Here is a 21,007-nt window from a genome sequence, read left to right as displayed (position 1 = left end):
CTTTAAAGCTGCAAAGGACGAGATGTTGACTCAAGAGATAGATACAATCATACCAAGGACGAGAAGATCTTTCACAAAGACATGAAGACTGTTTTGCGTTAAAGTGAAGATGGAGATCCCAAGATTCAATTTAAAGACATCTGACATCATAAAAGGTGATGAAATACGTCGGCAATTTTGGAGGTGCAATTCCAGATCCTAGGAAGAGTACGACTTGAGAAAATGAAGAGATGAAGAATCACATTTGTATTTTGACTACATGGTGTACTTACTGAATTCTTGTTGTCTAAGTGAACGGTTATTCTACAAGTGGTCACTTTTGAATTAACACCTTTTGCATTTGCATTTTGCATCCACATTTGCATTCGCATCGCTTTAATTTAAGCATTTTTACATGCATCAATCATGAAAACATGAGAGTAACTCGTAAAGAAACTGTGACAGAGAAATGTTGGGGAAGTCCAAGCATCACTATAATACAATGGAGAGAACCATGGAAGATAGGATTACTCAAATTGAAAAAATTCAACTGCAGTTGCAAGATGATCTAAGGAAAATGCAAGAGGACATGCTTAAGGCTCAAGAAGATATGCTGTCTAAGTTGGCAAGTTTGTTAGAAGGGAGAAACCCGGAACATGGAAAGGCCCATGAGCAAATGACTGGAGATCCACTTTATCCTCCAGGTTTTACCTCGATACAGTCTCAAAATGTCCAAGGAACGTCTGTTCCTACCAAAGTGCACATAGATCCTGTCGGCGTTGCTGTGAATCTTCAACCAGGACCTAGTTCGCACCCCGAAGAAAGTCTCTGTCACCAAGTCCCGACCTTGATGAAGAGGCCAAAAAGAATGAAAACAAACACTTTCGGGAACAATTCGAACAATTAGCAAGTGAAGTCCAGGTTATGAAGGAAGACACCAGTATGTATCGACTGGACGCTAAAGAATTTAGTCTAGTTCCTTATTTGGTCCTGCCTCCAAAATTCAAAACTCCCGACTTCGAGAAATTTGACGGTACTAGATGCCCTTCCGCCCATATTACAATGTTCTGCAGGAAAATGATTGGTTACATAGGGGACGATCAGCTGTTGATCCATTGTTTCCAAGAAAGCTTGACAGGCTCAACATTGCGATGGTATAACCAACTAAAAAAGGCTGATATTAGGTCATGGAAAGACCTTGCTAAATCCTTCCTCGACCAGTATGAACATGTGAAAGATGTCAGACCTAACAGATTGGTGTTGCAAGGAATGGAGAAGAAGCACAGTGAAAGTTTCAGACAATATGCTCAGAGATGGAGGGAGGTAGTAGTGCAAGTGCATCCACCATTGGAAGAGGGGGAAACAAATATGCTTTTTATTAGTACTTTGAAGGCTCCTTTTCTCTCACACCTTATCGGTATTCCTTCCCTAAGTTTTGCTGATATAGTTACGACAGGAGAAATGATCGAAATGGCGATTAAAAGCGGGAAGCTCGAGGGAGGAGAGTCCAGCAACAAACCGCCGATAAAGAAAAAGGAAAACGAAGTCACCCAAGGGAGCCAATACGATTCCAGTAACATCACAATGTCCCGATCTCAGGGAACAGTGGCACCACCTCAAAATGACAATAGACAAGGGGCAAGGGACCCGAGGAGAGGGAGGCCTCAATTTGATCCAATTCCTGTAACCTATAAGGAATTATTTCGCGATTTATACGATCGATATCTAGTCTCTCCTTATCATGTGGTACCTATACAACCTCCTTATCCCAAATGGTATGATGCTAATGTTAAGTGTGATTACCATGGTGGGAATCCTGGACATTCCATTGAAAATTGCACTGCATTCAAAAAGGTCGTTCAAGCTTTGAGAAGGAGAAATGTTATCAATTTTGGTGACAGTGAACAACCAAAGGTAGCCCAAAATCCATTGCCAAACCATGCTAGAGCTGGGATTAACGCAGTCGCTGAAGAGAAAGGAAAGAGGATGGTTATGGATGTTAGTGAGGTGGAATCACCCATGCTTTGGGTATGGTGCCAAATGGTTAAAGTGGGATTGTTGAAGCCTAGTCTATCATGTGACCAGTATAGTAGTGAAGAGGTGTGCCACTACCATAATTGCGCAGGACACAATATACAACAGTGTCCTGATTTCTTAAAATTGGTACAAGGGATGATGGACTAGAAAGAAATCGAATTCTTCAAAGAAGTGACTAAAAAAGAAAAAGCAGAGATTTGCGCTTCTGAAGGATCATCCAAAGGGATACATAGTGTTGGTTGTCCCATCGTCATTACTCCCAAGAATCAAGTGAATGAAAGGGTAGCTCCTTCAACTCTGTTCCCATACAAAGATAATAAACAAGTGCCCTGGAGGTATGATTGTCAAATGAGAGAGGGGGCAAAACAACAAGAAGAAATAAATGAAGTAGGGCACTTGACCAGAAGTGGTAGGTTTTTTTTCAAAGAGCCAGAGAAGAAGATTGCTGCTGAAAAAGGAAAGATTGTCGATGTTCAGATAAAAGAAGATGAACTCATTATCAATGAACTGGGGTCGAAGGTTGAAACAGTGGAATTCTTAAAAATTTTGAAACATAGTGAGTTCAGTGTTATGGAATAATTGCACAAGCTGCCTACCAGTATTTCTGTCCTATCAGTTCTTTTGAGTTCAGAGGCTCATCGCAACGTCTTGATAAAAGTTTTGGACCAGACCTTTGTCTCGAAGGAGTTACCCACAGAAAAGCTGGAGCGACTAGTTGCCAAAATGCAGGCTGATAACATTGTATCTTTTTCAAAGGATGAGATCCCTTCGGGGATGATTGACAATCATAAGGCTCTACACATTACAGTTAGGTGCAAAGGGCACGTTTTATCCAGAGTACTTATAAGCGATGGTTCAGCGTTAAATGTAATCCCCTTGGTGACTCTAAAAAAGCTGCCAGTGGACAGTACCCTGATGAGGAATTGTCAAAGTATGGTTCGATCTTTTGATGGAACAGAAAGAGAAGTGTTAGGTAAGATTGATATTCCTTTGACTATTGGTCCAGCGACATTTGAAGTGGAGTTTCTTGTGATGGACATCAAGCCTACATACAACTGCTTATTGGGAAGACACTGGATTCATCAGGCTGGGGCAGTTTCATCAACTTTACACCAGAGGCTAAAGTTCGTATTTAATGGAAGGCTGGTATGCATTCATGCGGAAGAAGACATTATTGCTTCAGTTCCTGCAGCCCCATATCTTGAAGTGGAAGAACAAGCTGTTGAATGTCTTTTCAGATCGTTTGACAATGCCACGTTTGTGGCCGAAGGCAAGAAAATCTCAGAGCCTAGATCGTCATACTGCACCAAAACGGGGCACAAACTGACCCTTGGAAGAGGGACCAAAGGTAGCCAAGGGCTAGGACGTCAGTTGCAAGGACCAGTTGGGCCAAATTACCCTATTGCTAAAAGAGACAGGTTTGGTTTAGGGTATCAACCAACTTTGAAGGAAAAACAGAAGGGCATCAAGAGGAATCAGGAATTGAGAGAGGCAAGATTGACTGGTGAAGACCCAAGTTGGGGACCCATGACCTTCCCGCCATTGAGCAGCATTTTCACATCAGCAGGGCATGTGTTTCAAAGGACTTCAAGAAGTGGTAAAGTGATGATTGAGAATGCCTTGGAGGATTTTGGCATTAATGTTGTAACTAATGAGGAGTTTGAAGGAATGAGAGCTACAGGTGTCTATCCTGTACCCCCAGGCTTTGTGTTGAACAACTGGACTATGGAGGAATCGCCCTTAGTTTACAAATCTTTTGCAGAGTAGCGCACTAGAACTTTTCCCTATTGTTCGTACCCTGGGGCAATAGGGGATCTGATGTAAAGGGTTAAGCTGTGTGTTTTTACTTTCTTTCAATAAAGGATGCATTTCATTGGTCCAAAATGGCAAACACTCTCCCATGCATTTCATGTTTGGTTGTATAATATATGTATTATTTCTTTCTATTTATTTGTATGGGAAAAGATTCTTCCATATATATATGTATATATATCTTCGCTTCCGTTATTCTTTCAGGAACTCAGATATCAATGATACAAATGCTAATGACTCTGACCCGGAGATTGATTTCAAGATGCCCATGTGTCAAGGAGAAATCAAAGGTTGTGATGACGATGAGTGATGTGAACTACCTTCGGAATTACTGAAGAGGGTGGAACAAGAAGATAAACAGATTTTGCCTCACGAAGAGCTTATAGAGATCTAGAATTTGGGTACGGATGAGGATAAAAGAAGTAAAGATTGGTACCACCCTGTGTGTAGAATGAAGGCAGAGCTTGATAGAATTACTCCCAGAATTCAAGGATGTATTTGCTTAGTCGTACACGGATATGCCATGTATGGACACAAAATTGGTGGTCCATAAACTACGATGAAGCCTGATTGCAAGCTTGTACAACGGAAGCTGAGAAGAATGAGACCAGAGATGCTGCTCAAAATAAAAGAAGAAGTGAAGAAATAATTTGATGTCGGGTTTCTCACAGTGGCCAAATATCCTGAGTGGGTGCCGAATATTGTCCTAGTGCCAAAGAGGGATGAGAAAGTTTGAATGTGTGTCGACTACAGAGATCTCTACAGAGCAAGTCCAAAGGATAATTTTCCTTTGCCACATATAGACACTTTAGTGGATGATACTGCTGGAAATTCTTTGTTCTCATTTATGGATGGTTTCTCTAGCCACAATCAAATTAAAGTGCACTCTGAAGATATGAACGACGCTTGTCACTAATAGGAGTACCTGCATTGTCTGAAAGATTATCCAGTTGGAAAATCCTGTTGTGCAAATTTGATATCCAGTATGTAAGCCAGAAAGCGATTTGACAAGGGAGGAGAATATATAACTAATCTTCTTAGAGAAACTTGTAAGAAAGAAGGCATTATTCGTGATCTTTCTTCCATTTACACTCCACAAAAAAAATGACATAGTTGAAAGACAGAATAAATCTTTAAAAAAATGATGAACGATATTTTACTTAGCTGTAATTTATATGATAATATATAGAGGGAGTTCGTACTTTATGCTAATCATATTCTTAATAGAGCACCTCATAAAATTTTAGATTGTTTAAAAGTGTGGGGATGTCTAGAAAAAGTAGGATTGCATGTTTTTAAAAAGAACATTATTTGGTCTAAAAGTATTGATGTTTTGTTTAATGGTTATGCTTTAAATAGTATTGTTTACAAATTTATGCACTTACATGATTATTCACTATGTAAATCTAATTGTCACATTCCTAATTTTAGGGAATAAATTTATATGTTTTAAAAATTTAGTATCATTCTAGAATTTTTCAAAATTTGATGGTCTTATAGTGTAATTTATCCAAAAAGTTAGGTTGTAAAACCTTTCCCTCCCATTTTTAGTTTACACCTTTTAGGCATTTGAAAACTTTATTTCGTGCATTATCTCTCTCAACTTCCTCTCTCAACTACCCATTGTTTTGGGTTTTCTTTAATTCGTCACTAACCATGTGGTGGTGTGCGACACCTCTTACACCATTATGTTAGTCTCATCAACCTCATTCATCTATTATTCTTATATTTTTTTTCATCATCGTCATTTATAACGGGTAAAGGTTTAAATAGTCAATTTACATAAAAACCCATCTTCGTCGATCTTTTCGGGAAACAGATGCTTGTAAGTGGCTCTTCATGTCTTAAAACATTTTTAAGAATTTTTTAAACCATTGAAGAAGGCCCTACGTACCCACACACCATCATTCACGAGGGAGATTCGTTCTGTCAGTCTGACCCCCTAAACAGATCTGATTGAACTGGTCTAACACTCAACCAATCCTGAACTGGTCTGATTGAATTGTTGCCCAACTCATTAATAGATTGTTGATCGACCCATTGACTGTTAACTTTTTTTGTTTTTTTGACGTTGACTTTGACTTTGACTTTGACTTTGACGTATTGACTTTTTTGAAGACCTCTATCTTGACACTTTTCAACGTCCTAAGTATGTTCTGTAGTCTTTTTTGCCAAAATTTGACCTGAAAGCCATGCTTGTGCACATTTTAATACTTTACAATATAATTATACTGAGTAAATTCTAAAATTTATGAACTTATTCTCTTATATTATATTCTGAAGGTGGTCACATGTCTCCGTACCGTTCCCAATAAGTCTAGAGTACCTCTTTTCAGCTCAGTTTGACTCTTCATGTTCTATTTGAGATACATGTTTATGTTTCTAAGGACCTAGAACTATTGTTTGTGGAAGTGTAAAATGTAGTCTATATAGCTGAACTTGTATAGATGTTTCCCTTTAACACCTTTAATTTTATTGATATTATGTTGTATGATATTAACTGTACGTTTGTATGTATTCTAGTTATGTGTATTTGAGTTATGACTAATTTTTTATCACTGTTGTATTATTTCAAATTTGTGTATTGAGGAATTTATATTTCTGCATGGTTTCTTTATGGAGGGTATAATCCCCGACCTTATTATGCATTGGATTATATCCCTATCCTGATTCTGCATGGGATCATATCCCTGTCCTGATTCTACCTAGGATTATATCCTCATCCTAATTTTGCATGGGATTATATCCACGCCCTAATTCTGTATGGGGTTATATCCTCGTCCTGATTCTGCATGGGATTGTATCCTCTTCTTGATTATGCATGATATCTTCTATGGAGCGCAACATCTCTATCCTGCTTTTGATTTCTAATGATTTCCTCCTTGGAGGTTAACTTGGGCTCCTCTTTGGAGGTTAACTTGGGCTCCTCTTTGGAGGGTAACATTCCTATCTCGACTTCTATTTTCTGCTTTGAGTCCACTTTCGAGACCTCATGTTCCTTTCAATAGGTAATGTTTTCCATTTATTCGTTTATGACGAGATGTCAGGTTTTAAGGAACTATTACTATAAGAAATATACCTTTAATGACACACGAACAATGACACACGCTAATTTATGACTTGCAAAAAATGTGTGTCAAAAAAAATGTCATGGTTTTTAAAATCTGAACGATTTATGACTTACAGTAATGTGTGTCATATTTAATAGTAATAATCCAAAAAATTTGCAAAAACGCGGAGTACATTTTTAATTGTGTGTCATCTGTAAAATTCGTATTTTAATTCCCCCCCATTATTTTCATCCTTTCCCGCTTCTTCTCCCTCGATAACAAAGTTCACATCGCTTGCTTCCCCCCAATTTTCTCTTTTTCTCTTTGCATCAGTCTATTTTTCAATTTAAGTGGGAGGCGATATATCTTCAGCCCAAGCAGTTCTACTCAGAGCTTTAGCTCGTGGTGTCAACATCGGTTCAATTTCCTTCTCGATGATCTATTATACATGATATTTGCAGCCATTTGTTTATAGTTTGAATCTTTTTGTTGTTTGAGTTTCAGGCTCCAACATGGAATACACTATAATCGACGTTTCTGATGTTGGGTATTTGCCTTGCTGTTATGTTGGGTTTAGCTTTCTCCTCTATTGACTATTCTTTGATTCTTCATGTTTCTTTCCTCGTTCTAATTGTTGTTTCCCTCTTCTTGCTTCTTAACTGGTACTGTTTCTTAATTATTTACTATATTTTTACCCAGTCAAGTCAATATTAAATTTTCTAGCTTTTCATTAATTTTGGAGTTGCATCATGTGTTATTCATGCTTTGATCATTACATGAATGTTATTTTACTCAGATTCAGATTCGTGTGTGAGTGTTAGTAGATTCATGAGTATGCTTAACTTCTTTAAAGATTTTTCAGATTCTATTGCTGATTATAATAGGAGTGTCAGATTCATGTGCATGGTTAAATTTTTTTAAATATTTTTCATGTATTTGAACTATCCTTAGTAATGGTGTCTCATATTCATGTGTCGGACACGGATGATGAACAACATAGCTCGAAACAAAACTAGGGAACTATGTATGGGTCATTAGACAAACTTTCTATGTTAGATCTAAGAGCATACTTGGAGAAACATGGTATATTTTGCTATATAAACTATGTCAACTTAAAGGAATTTTGAGTGTTCCATATTAAACATGATGAATATTGTAGCTTACAACTTTTACAATGTTCTCTGCCTTTATGTCATGTAATATGTTATATTCGATTTTAGTTAGGAATGGACCTAACATGACAATGTTTTAGATAACAAGTTTAAGTAGGGGGCTCGAAATTTAGTTTTGAAGATTTCGATTCTTGCTTGCTTGCTTAGTTTTTTTCTCATTTTTAGAACAATGAAGTGGTAGGATGCAGCCTGAAATGAGTGTTTTTTTTTCTTATGATGATCTTTATGCAAGTGTGTAATTACATATGGATGGGGATGATGATTCGGAGCAGCGATATTGAATCTCTAATCTTTTTTTTCTAGTTAGAATTTGTTACTCTGCATATACCCTGAATTTTACTGATTGGATTACTTATGTAGGTTCCTTGAATAGACCGATTTGGTTTCTATCGAACACAAGGCAAATCACATCGGAGACACTCTGATCATTAGCTCCTCTTCTCTTCCTTCTCCTTATGTTTTCTCTTCACACACTCAATTAGGGGTATGTATCTTTATTTCATTTTTTTTCCTCATGCAATTCCTAGATCTTGGTCGCACTGGGAAATTTTTACATCTGTTTCGACAACAACGAATTAACAAGACATAAAAAAGTATAAACAATAAAATTTGTAGTTCTATTTCAATTTTCTTTGTTGGAAAGTTTTATTTGCCTACCTTTTCTTTCGTTTTCTTCTATATTTTTGTGATAATATGCAGGTCGGATCAGATGGCTTATTTGGTACACTGGGGATTGCTGCTGCTATTGGATTAGGCTTATTGCTTTTTCAAAGGTATGGTTTTTGAGCAATGTTGCTTGGTTGTGAGTGTCGGATAGGGATATGTGTCGAAGACCGGTAGGCTCAACTTTTTCCAAGATATGCATTTGGATTGTCCTTGGAGGAATGTGTCCTTACATGTTCGAAAAATGTGTAGGCCATGAGTACTTTAAGAGAAATGAAGAATCCGAGTAGTATAGTTTTTAAGTCCCTTCTATAGTACTTCGGTATTTTTCATCAAAACAACTCAAATAGTGGTTTTCTCCCATCATCTTCAGGTAGAAACTGTTTTTCAACTTGTGGGCTCAGCTGCTATTATCCAACTTCTGAGTAAGAAGCTCCTATTTGCATAGGTAAGTCTCCACTTCTATTTGAGTATTTTTTTCCATGAATTTAATTGAAATCAAGTATTTTGTGCCTTAGTTTTTCATCCACCTATTTGTAACAGGATCTTTGATTGGGCAAAGCCCTGACCTGGTGGTTTTCTTATCACTTGTTGAGAAATGTTTGCAAGATTTTTGTAATCAAATGTTGATGATTCGTGGTATAGCCTTGTACCTGGATGAAACATATGTTAAACAAAACCCAAATGTACGTTATTTGTGGGACATGGGCCTGCAACTCTTCCGTAAACATCTTTCTCTGGCTCCGGGAGTTTAGCACAAAACTGTCACTAGTCTTTTAAGAATGATTAAGAGTGAGAGGTAACTCTAACAAAATTCAAGTTGAAATGTGAAAACAAATTTCCTATTCTATTTTTTCTGGGTTTCAAAGTAACAACCTATGCAAAAAATGCAATGTTGTTTCAATGTTATTATTCCTTTGCTTGTTTTACTTCTTTTTCTATGATTTTAGTGGTATAAGGTGGTTACATATCTTCATTTGTGGAAAGAAGTCCCTAGAAAGGTCAATTAGGATGCCTAATCAATTTAACTATAACATGCTTCGTTCTAGCTCATTTTAATTATCTGTGCTTCCATCATTCTCAAGGAAAAACCTAAAAATTGTTGAGGAACTTACTATTTTGTTGCTTTCTTTCTTGTAATTCTCATTCATTTAGCTTCCTTCCAATAAATATTTCCCCTTAGTTTCTTGGATGATGTTAGTAATTAATTCTTATCTTTTAGGTGTTAATTAAATTTGTATCTTGTAATCCATTGTGTCTATTTTGATCATGCAGGTTAGGTGAAGCAGTTGACAGGACACTACTTAACCATCTTTTGAAGATGTTTAGTACTTTGGACATTTACTCGAAAAGTTTTTAGAAGCCTTTCCTGGAGTGCACATCCGAGTTTTATGCAGGTGAAGGAGTGAAATACATGCAGCAATCGGATGTTCTAGATTACTTGAAGCATGTAGAGGTGCCTCTTCATATTTCACTTTCTCAGTTAGTAGTGATTGTTACTCTGTATTTTGAATTGTGCATGTTTTATCCTTCTAAAAAGAATGTTAAATTTGTCACATTATTCCATATATATGGAATTTGAATGTTTATCCCTCTACAATTTTTGTGTAAGTTTATCTAACTGTTTGTGTGTATTGATGTAGATGAGGTTACATGAAGAAAATGAAAGATGTTTACTCTACCTGGATGCTATTACAAGAAAGCCACTTAGAGCAACAAGAGAAAGGACACCGCAAAGAATACACGGATGATGACATTGATGATATTCGCAAAGAATGGGTATCTTATGTGGCAAACTTTATTATGCCATGATATTTTGTATCGTCATATGATTACAATATTTTTGATAACTTAATGTGAATATATTATATGCAAATGGATTGCTTATATATAATATGATATATATTTAGTATTATGAGGCATTAAATGTGATTTAGTTCGATTATTTATCAATCTACAATATATATATATATATATATATAATTTACGAAATACAATCACGACACACGAATGTGTGTTAACTTCATTTATGACGGGGGCTTCAATGACACACAATGTAAGTCATAAATGCGTGTCATAAATTTATGACACACAAATTTTTGTCATCTTCATTTATGAAGGGGGCTTCAATGACGTGCAATGAGCGTCATAAATGTGCATCACAAATATGCGTCATAAATGCGCGTCATAAATGAGCGTCATAAATGTGTGTCATAAATGCGCGTCATCTGATATTTATGTCGGTAGCTTCAATGACATGAATTTGTGTGTCATCTGCACCCATAGATGACGCGCATTGCGCGTCATTAAAGGGTTTTTTTTCTAGTAGTGTATATATTATATTTTGGTAATAATATTTGGTTTTTCTGTTACTTAATTATTTTATTGTTTTTGTATTCTGCCTAAAGTATATGAATTATTATCTGTATTTAGGGGACACACTAAGTTTGTAGCTCACTCCATTTTTATTTCTATTTTTAGATTATCCAAATGTATAACTAGTTTGGCTATCGGAAGAGTAATCTTGATTTCATACTATGTTAGGTTCAATTTTTGCTTCCAACATCTTTAAATTATGGCATGAGTTTATTCTGATATCATATTTGGTAAACAGTTTTAAAATAATTTATTAAATAAATTTTCATCAGTAAGAAATATTTTAGGTCATTGTGGTTACCCTTATTCAGTTATAACTCCAAGGCCAGGTATAGGGGGTTACATTTAGTGGTATCAGAGTACAAGTTTAAATTTTCGAATTGTTTAGCCTGCTACAATTCTGAAACTAAGTTTAAAATAAATTTGCAAAAGGATTTTCATGAAAATTATATTTAAAAAAAAATCACGCCACAATATTTTTAAGTATTTTATGAAATTATCGAGACTTCGATGCCTTTCTAGATAGTTACTATTTTTTTTTGTAATCATTGTTCAACACCTAATACATACCTATAAGAATAATAGGGGTATCTGATATTGTTTAGAAACTTTAACTGATTACTTCAGTTGTAAGATCTAAACTCTAACGACTAATTATTAGTTGATTAGTGAACACAAATAAGTGTTATGAAATTTTTCTGAAGTATATTTCAGTGCAATGAAACAATAATTAGTTCAATTCTGAATGATCTGGTCTGATATAAAGATAAATTGGGTCAATTATTTTACTTAGGAAATACTTTATTGTTTTTAAAGAAAATTTGTTCAGGTCTAGTTTTCAGTATTATATTCAGTTTTACCCTAAAAACATTTTGACTGAATCTTTGGACCTCTTATGAAATCTTTCCTAAAAAATAACTTGTAGGGATCATATATGCCCTATAGTTAAAAGTTCTTCTATAGTTGTGAGTATTGATAAACTTTTAAATTTTGAACGATAATCTAAGTATATAAATGAACTCCTGTAATAGCATTAGGTTTAAATTTGTTTGAATTCCCACTCAAACACATCGTGATTCAATTTGAAAAAACGATTATTAGCAACATTATCTCTATAATCCCATGATAACTAAAAACTAAAGTAATATTTTACATTATAGAGTGAAATATTATTTTGATATGAGTTATTTGATTTCCTTCAAATTATTTGTAAATCAATTCTAATATTTTCTAATAGCTTTCTCATTCGCGTTAATAATATAATATTTTTACCATTTTAATTCAGTTTTTCTTAAGGAAAATGTCTCAACACTATCATACCCCTTCATTTGGAATTATTAACCCTGTATTTGATGTTCATTATTCTAAAAATAAGTTTTGAAGTATTTTGAATGAGGTTGTATATAAGAATTTTCTGTGTATTGAATGTATTCTAAAAACTGAAAGGATATAACATTTGTATCAATATGATTCAGACTATCTTAAAGAAAAAGAGTCAATTTTGAGTATTGTTCTATAAACTATGCAGATTTGAAAGTGGGAATAAAAGTGAGTAACTATAGACTTTTTAGTGGATTGCCTTGGACTCTGTCCAAGTAGAATTCAATATGTGTTTAATTGATTATCTTGACTAGTTAGTTGACTTTATTCTAGCTCAAACTAGTTATATTCCTGATAACTAAACTGATGGTATACTTTTGAGATTGTTCATTTTTGTGAGATTCCGAGTATGACGCTATGTGATTTTCTTCACGATTCTAAAAGACTTTTTTGAGTTTTTCTGTACGTGATTAAAACTTCAGTATAACTTATTATCTTTAGTATGATGGTCTATTTGAGCAAGTTTTTCATATTCTGAAATATACGTTAAAAGGTTGCGCTATAAGGTTTTGAAATAATTGGGTGGATTGTTTATTATTGAATGAGTTTTTCTGTAATAATAGCTACCAGACTAGCATTTAGATGACATTGTATGAGGCCTTGTAGGACCACAGTTGTCGTATCCTGTTATTTTAGCTTAGTTATATGAGAGGAGGATTGTGAGGTCCATCCTTATACATGTTTTGTTTAACAAAGATCTTTTATCGATCAAAAGAAAAATGGTATTGAGTTCTGTGCGGGTGATCAATTTGTCAGAGGATAATTCCTTTAAAAAGTGTACTTAGATTTGGCTATAAGGCTAGTTGAGCTGAGGTATTTTTGGATCATATCAGATTCTACGTTTATTAGGACCATCTGCATATTGACTTGATTTAATTGAGTTACTGTCATAACCTTAGTGTATATATGATGTCTTGCATGTCTTTATGTTAAGGCGTTATCGTTCTGATCTGTCGCATATTATTTCTGTTGAGGATGTTGTTCCCTCATATTATCCAATTAGGAAAAATTTCAAGGCCAAAATTTTCTTAAGTGAGGGAGAGTTATCATATTCCAAATTTTAAGGGACTAAATTGGCATGTTTTACAAATTTAGAACCATTTTGGAAAATTTTAAAAGTTGAAGGTCTTATAATGTAATTTATCCAAAAAGTTAGGCTATGAAACCTCTCCCTCCCATTTTTAGTTTTCAGCTTTGGGCATTTGAAAACATTTATTCCATTCATTCTATCTCTCTTTATTTTCTTTGATTCGTTGCCAATCGTGCGGTGGTGTGTAATAGCTCAGGCACCATTTTGTTCTTCTGCTCAACCCTGTTCATATGGTGTTCTTTGATTTCCATTCATCGTTGTTGTTTGCAACCGGTGAAAGTTTGAATAGTCAAGTTTCATAAAAACCAGAGAAGGCCTCACGTGCCGTATGCGTCGTCGTGCGTGAGTGGGCTTCGTTCTGCAAATCTGGCCCCTAAACTAGTCTGACTGAACTAGTCCAACCCTGAACCAGTCCTAAACTAGTCTAACTAAATCACTGACTGACCGTTGACTGTGTAACACCCATAACCCATATAATTATACCTATACAGATTAAAGATGTCACCTGAATTTCTAAAACCATTTTTGTATTCAAACGTGATATAAAATTTATTCTCTTAAAATAGTAATTGATATTATAAAAATATCATATCATATAAATTATGTTTCGTTATAATAAATTTAATTCAAAAGATTTTTTTATGAATAGTACCTTGAACAGTGAACAGTAGGGGTATCGGTACCCATATAGCAGGGAATCGGTTCCCTCAAAGCATTATGGAAACTTTTGTTAAACATATTTACTATTCATTACTATTCACTACTATAGTAACTTCTTAAAATTTCATATAAAACTCATAAAAATTAACCTTTCATCACTATCAATTTACAAATTTGTTTCTAAATTAATTCAACAAAACAAATTAAACATTATCAAATTACATGCCACTATCTAAGTCAAATTCCATCATAGGATGTCTTACTGATATTGAAATATACTCCTCGATGCTTGATGTCACGTTGAACTCTCTATTCCACTATTGACTTTTTACCTACGTGTGAAAATCATCACACTAAGTATATACTTAGTGAGGCAATTAAAACTATAGACAGTGCAACACAATTCATGCATGAATTTCCATGTCAAAATCAAAACAACATAATATAATAAAATCATTTTTATCCACCAATATTTCCCACAATTCTCAATCTACGAGGAACCCGGTATAGGAGTCAAATATTGCACAAAAGTGTTGAGGTTTAGCATTGCTCACCTAATAATGCACCGTAGTGTTGAGGACGGTATTTACCCACCTGACTTGTACTATGTATCTTATTTGACACTATAATACAACTTAATTCTGCAGTTGCTAGACTCTATGGCATGTCATTAATACCACTGAACCTCAATAACATATTTGGACATATAGTCATCGATTTAAATCATCCATGGAAACCTATAACCATGTATAAACATTAGGGCAATTCATACCCAAAATCACATCCATGTCAAATCTCATGATGATAAAATAAGGTCGACTTATCGCAAGTCTTCCAGATGATGTATAAAACATCTATGTACATGATAACTCCGTAAAAAGGTTACATTTTGGGATATTTTCACTTAAGTTATTGAATGTTTAAGAGCTCATTTAGGACCATGTACATGCATTTAGAAGCATTTAGTTGCATGTGGTGGAATTCAGTTTGCTGCGGCATTTTAATTTGTCATCAGTGCTACCTTATGGGAAAGGTGTTTGTCTAATGATGTGCAGGAATTGAGAGCAAGAAAAAGAGAAAAGAAAATGCCGTGACATAAGGAGACTGCTGAGCATAATGAAAATGTCGCATTGGATTGGTATTTCTAAAGTGAGCCAAGTGCAAGAAGATATTTTTAGCCAGCTGTCTCCTACTTTCCGTGAACTCTGCCCGAGAAATCTACCTCGAAGATCCGCATGGAGGGGTCGGTGCTGCTACAGCCGATCCTGCTGACCATGCCACCTGCTCTGCAGATTCTGTCTGTCCTTGGGCGTCTGTAACGGGATTATGCCGGGTCACTTAGCCAGCTACCCAGGCTGTATCATAGCCTGTTCAGCCTGACTCCTAAGTAACTTAACCATGGTTTTGGGGTTTCCTAGGAAAGTTAACACGAAGTCCTATGATTAGTTTTCCCCTATAAATAGAGGATAAAGCCACATTGTTGAAGACTTTGGTTCCACCCGGTTTAGAGCTTAAAAAGTTAGAGAGAGAATATCTCACTTTTCTTAGTCAATCCTACTTGTCGTGGCATTTCTTATTAACTAGCAGAAGGGAGTGGCGTTCTAAGCATCCGAGAGGAGCTAGTTCACTAGGAGCAGTTCTTGGTGGCCGAGGAAGGCATTTGACAGTTCACGTTGAAGGCTTTTTCTCCTGCCCTTTAGTTCTTGTTCTTATATTTTGTTGTTGGGTTGTAAGGAACGAATGATACTTGCTTTGTGTTTGTTTATTTCGAACCCCACCATGAACTAATCCTATTTGCTGGGAGTTTGCATGGATGTTTAAGTTTTTATTTAATGAATGGTTGCCTTTCTTTGCTTTATTCTGTTTTGTTTATGAAACTTAATGCCTTAAGGTTGTAAGAGCTACGAGAGTAGCCTTTCCTTAGGAGGTTCTTAGGGTTCGAGAGAATTCCTTGGCAAATTATCCTTAGTATTCGAGAGAAACTAGGGAGGAACTACATAAACAACGGGTTCTAGAGAGTAACTAGGCCTGATCCACCTTAGAGATAAGGATAGGATTCTATCCGACTAAAAGGAGTTGTTCTTGAATGATATGTTAGATGTTAATGTTGTCGTAAAAAGGTATTGTTGGGACATATCCTATTTAATATATAATAGACTTAAGTTTTCCTTGTGACTCATATCACTCATTTCCATTGCTGCTTGTGTTGTGAAAAAGCCAAAGTCCTATATATATTAAATACAGGATTTACATTTTATTTTTCCTTGACATTTCTATTTGTTCCCATGCATTATAATTTCATTTTCCATGACATATCCAATTGCTACCATACCACCATTCCATTTCCACAATATCAATCTCATTTTGCCACAGCATTATCATTTGTACATACCATCACTAACTGTACTTAGGTGACAAAGTAAAGCGCTTTGATAGTACTTATTCGACTTCCTCCAATCCCTGTGGAGACGATACTCACTTATGAATGTATTACTTGTTCGATTGTGTATACTTGCACATATATCCGCACCCATATTTAGTACTCATAACGAGCGGACAAGTTTTTGGCGCCGTTGTCGGGGATTTGCAACTGAAAGTTATTTAGTTTTGTCATAGCATTTTTATTTTACTTGTTCAATTTTTTTGTATAGTTTTACTTGTTATTTTCCTTGTCTTTTTCAGGCTTTTATTTTATATACTCAACGTGCTCAAGCAAAGATGTACCAAATTAGAAATCAAGAAATGGGTCAAGTGGAAGATCAGAATGTTGAGGCAATTCCAAATACTTGGAATTCATCTAGGTCTCGTAGCATTCGAGATCATTTAAACCCTATCATGGACGACCTAAATCTTGGAATTGTGGCACCAATGATTCAGGCAGCCCACTTTGAGCTCAAATCGGTTATGTTCGACATGTTGGACTTTATTGGATAGTTTGGTGGTGCTCATCATGAGGATGCAATGCAACATGTTCGGGCATTTTTTGAGGTTTGTGGCTGCTTTCGACAACAAGGTGTGCATGAAAATGTATTGAAATTGAAGTTATTTCCATATTCTTTGAAAGATCACACCAGGGCATGGCTCAATGGATTACCTTCCGGCTCGATAAAGTCTTGGGCTGACTTGTGCAAAAATTTTTTTGCTATGGAATAATCAACTCGATATGAACAACCATCTTAGAAATGCCATAGCATCTTTTCACCAAGACGATGAAGAGTCTATGTATGAGTGATATGATCGATACAAAAGTTTGCTTCGCAAGTGCCCCAATCATGGATCCACGACTGGACTCAAGTTGTGATGTTCTATAATTGAGTTAACGCACCCACGAGGATGATGCTAGATGCCTCGGCAAATGGGATATTACTTGACAAATCACCAGTAAAGGCATTTGACATTCTGGATAGGATTGCCAACAATGATTATCAATTTTCATCTACAAGGCTTGGACTTGGGCAAAAATCACATGGAGCTTTCGAGCTAGATTCTATGGATACGGTGTCCGCCCAACTTGCTGCTATCACCAATATGTTGAAGAATTTGCAAAGGCCATGTGAGATGAGAGAAGTAAAGGTAGCCAATTCAACATGTTTATTATGCCACGACAATCACAATAGAGTGAGTGCCCGATCAATCAAGAATCCATAAACTATGTGGGTAACTACAATCGAGGTAACAACAACCCCTATTCTAACACATATAATCCTAGATGGCGTCAACATCCAAACTTTTTGTGGGAAAATAAAGGAACCAACAACTCTAGTTAGCCCGCTAGGCAACAAAACTTCAGTGACTCCCAGGGTTTTCAAACGAATATGCCATGGCATATTCTAACGAGGGAGTACCATCTTCATCTAACACAAGCTCTTTGGAGGCCAAGATGCAAGATTTTATCGCAACAACGAAGACCATGCTGCATGACCATGCGACCTCTATAAAAAGACTAGAAGCTTTGCTTTAAAGCCACAGTTCATCTTTGAGGGCCTTGGAGGGTCAGGTTGGTCAAATTGCCATGGCATTACAGTCTCGCCCAAATGGCAGTCTTCCTAGTGATACTGAAGTCACTAAGGCTCAAGAGATAGAGCATTATGGTATATTCACCTTAAGGAGTGGCATCAAAATCTACAAAGATGCTAAGTTTGGGTGGAGACACTCGGAGAGCCCGGTCATGAGTTTGTGCACAAAGATCCGAAAGTGCAAGAATATTTATATTTGATGGGCAACAATGATGAGGGTTCGAAGAGTGCAGCCAATGAAGATAAGAAAACTTTTGCCATGGCAAAAGAAAAGCTCCCATCAGTAGGAGTTGATGACCAAAGGAAAGCTGCAGAATTTTGCCGCAATAAATTTTTATGCAGTGGTAATAACTTCAATCTTGATGAAGAAGACGAAGAGGAGCTCGAGGATATTCCAAAGGAAATGAGTAAGTCTAGCTCACCCATAGCTAGACCGGGTATGAAATTTGAACCTTTGAATCCTATTGAATTTACTAATCCTAAACCCCAACTAGCTGGTCATTTTTCTAGGCTAGAAATTGTGAAAGAACTAAGGAATGAAATGGAGATTAAGAAAAAATTCCCTAATGAAAAATTATTATTTTCCACGACAATTTTGTGGCATGCTAACATTGTCAATTTCCTCGTTAGTGTTGTTTTGCTTCCTTATTTGAGTAGCCTAGGAAAGAATAATGTCATACACGATGGTGGCTACTGGCATAGGGATGGCCTTGACCTCTCCAACAAATTTGCTGCCCAAATGATTTCAAGTTGCCACAACAAAAAGGAGAAAAAAGAGAACTCATTCCACTACCATTCAGCTTTAGGAAAAGAGCACTTTGAAGAATAGAGGACTACTACAAATGTCCTACAAATCAGACGTGAAAGACACGAAATGCCAGGGTAAACTCTTTTGAAGGGAGAACTATTATATGTGTGGAGCATTTTGGTCTACATTGGTGCTCCGGTCGAGCGCAACAAATCTACACTTCTCTTGCACGATGTCAAGATTGGCTAATCATCTTGAGGATGCCGTTACATTTGGGATTTACTCCTATGCATAAATAAATGTTTATTTTTTTTATTTTTTCCAGCTTCCTTTTAATTGATTATTTTGTTTTTCTTTGCAATGTTAGGGTCCACGTAACCTCCAGCCGTACTCGCGTCTGACCCTGAACATTCCAGCCCCGCCAAGTTAAGAAAGCGCACTCCCCGCACGATCGCTACACCACCACCCGCTTAAAGACAATGTACCTTGTATTTGCATTGCATTCATAGCATGTAGTATCATTTTCCTTAGTTTTTTGTAAGCATTGGGGATAATGTTTCTCTCAAGTTTGGGGGGAAGTAGTGTTCTCCCATTTATCACATCATTGCATGATAGTAGCAGTAAATTAAAAATGCCATGACATTAGTAATTGCCTGAATAGTTTTATGGAATTAGTTAAGGATGCCCGATGATGATGAATTTGATGACTATGATAGAATGTACATGACTGGTTGAGGATGATAGAACCAACCCTAGGACTTTCTTCTTTGAAATCCTTGAATACACGATTGTATGTTTTCCATGCTTGAGAAACTTAGAAATTTTTTATAAGAGAATTCTTATAATATCGTGGAATAAAGCTTTGAATGATGAAAACCCCACATAAAAAGAAAATAAAAAGAAAAAAAAAAGAAGAAGAAGAAAAAGAAAAATAAAAAGAAGAAGAAGAAGAAGAAAGAAAAAGAAAAAATGAAGAAGAAATAGAAGTTATAAATAAATGCTTCGGCATATCTATAGAGGGACACTCCCCTATGCCAGGGCATATGAGTGAATGAAAGTAGTCATGGGATGACTCTACCTGACTAGATTGAGGGTGGAAGGTATGCTCCCTTTCACCTAGAGTGTGGGATAGTAGAGTGATAGGCTGACTCCCCTCGTAGCATAATTAACGAAAAGAAAATAAGGTGGGACTAAAAATTTCTAAATGTCATGGCAAATTGAGAAAGCTTTCTTAGAAAATTTTTAAGTTTGTTAAGCATGGACTGGATACAAACACGCACACACCCACACAAAGAATCTTACCCTAGGGGACAATACTAGATTTCTCGACCTAATCTAGCATGTTGAAGCCATAAGTGTTGAGGGCTGTAATTTTATTCCATGAAATTATTTGGCTTCTGAACTTGTCATGGTATTTTTGTTTTGTTTAATATTATCCATTGCTTGAGGACAAGTAATAGCTTAAGTTTGGGGGTGTGATAACTCCGTAAAAAGGTTACATTTTGGGACATTTTCACTTAAGTTATTGAATGTTTAAGAGTTCATTTAGGACCATATAGATGCATTTAGAAGCATTTAGTTCAATGTGGTGGAATTCGGTTTGCCGCGACATTTTAATTTGTCATCAGTGCTACCTTATGGGGAAGGTGTTTGTCTAATGATGTGCATGAATTAACAGCAAGGAAAAGAGAAAAGAAAATGTCGTGACATAAGGAGACTGCTGAGCAGAATGAAAATGTCATGTTGGATTGGCATTTCAAAAGCGAGCCAAGTGTAAGAAGATATTTTTAGACAGTTGTCTCCTACTTTCCGTGATCTCTGCCCGAGAAATCTGCCTCGAAGATCCGCATGGAGGGGTCGGAGCTGCTACAACTGATCCTCCTGACCACGCCGCCTGCTCTACAGATCCTGTCTATCCTTGGGCGTCTGTAACGGGATTATACCGGGTCACTCAGCCAGCTACCCAGACTGTATCATAGCCTGTTCAGCCCGACTCCCAAGTAACTTAACCATGGTTTTAGGGT

At 36.2% G+C, this 21,007-nt stretch overlaps 1 protein-coding gene across 1 annotated transcript; it reads left to right on the top strand.

The window, feature by feature from the left end:
• The first annotated feature begins 1,563 nt into the window (after positions 1-1,563).
• On the top strand, positions 1,564-10,073 carry LOC120143209. The gene is made up of 6 exons (XM_039157595.1): positions 1,564-2,079; positions 2,164-2,572; positions 2,648-3,697; positions 7,383-7,444; positions 8,750-8,823; positions 9,989-10,073. Exons 1-6 carry the CDS (start codon positions 1,564-1,566, stop codon positions 10,071-10,073), a joined length of 2,196 nt encoding a protein of 731 aa, XP_039013526.1.
• Positions 10,074-21,007: the final 10,934 nt, after the last annotated feature.

This window comes from Hibiscus syriacus, unplaced genomic scaffold, assembly GCF_006381635.1.
Source record: "Hibiscus syriacus cultivar Baekdansim isolate YM2019G1 unplaced genomic scaffold, ASM638163v2 tig00110839_pilon, whole genome shotgun sequence".
In the NCBI taxonomy this organism is placed as follows: domain Eukaryota; kingdom Viridiplantae; phylum Streptophyta; class Magnoliopsida; order Malvales; family Malvaceae; genus Hibiscus; species Hibiscus syriacus.
This window is presented reverse-complemented; position numbering and strand designations above follow the sequence as displayed.

Excerpts from the sequence above, each read along its gene's own strand:
- LOC120143209 (XM_039157595.1), top strand. The coding sequence starts at position 1,564 with ATGTCCCGATCTCAGGGAACAGTGGCACCACCTCAAAATGACAATAGA. Across the intron at positions 2,573-2,647 it reads CTTAAAAATTTTGAAACATA|AGGCTCATCGCAACGTCTTG; the intron begins GTGAGTTCAGTG and ends TTTTGAGTTCAG. Across the intron at positions 8,824-9,988 it reads GGCTTATTGCTTTTTCAAAG|GTTAGGTGAAGCAGTTGACA; the intron begins GTATGGTTTTTG and ends TTGATCATGCAG.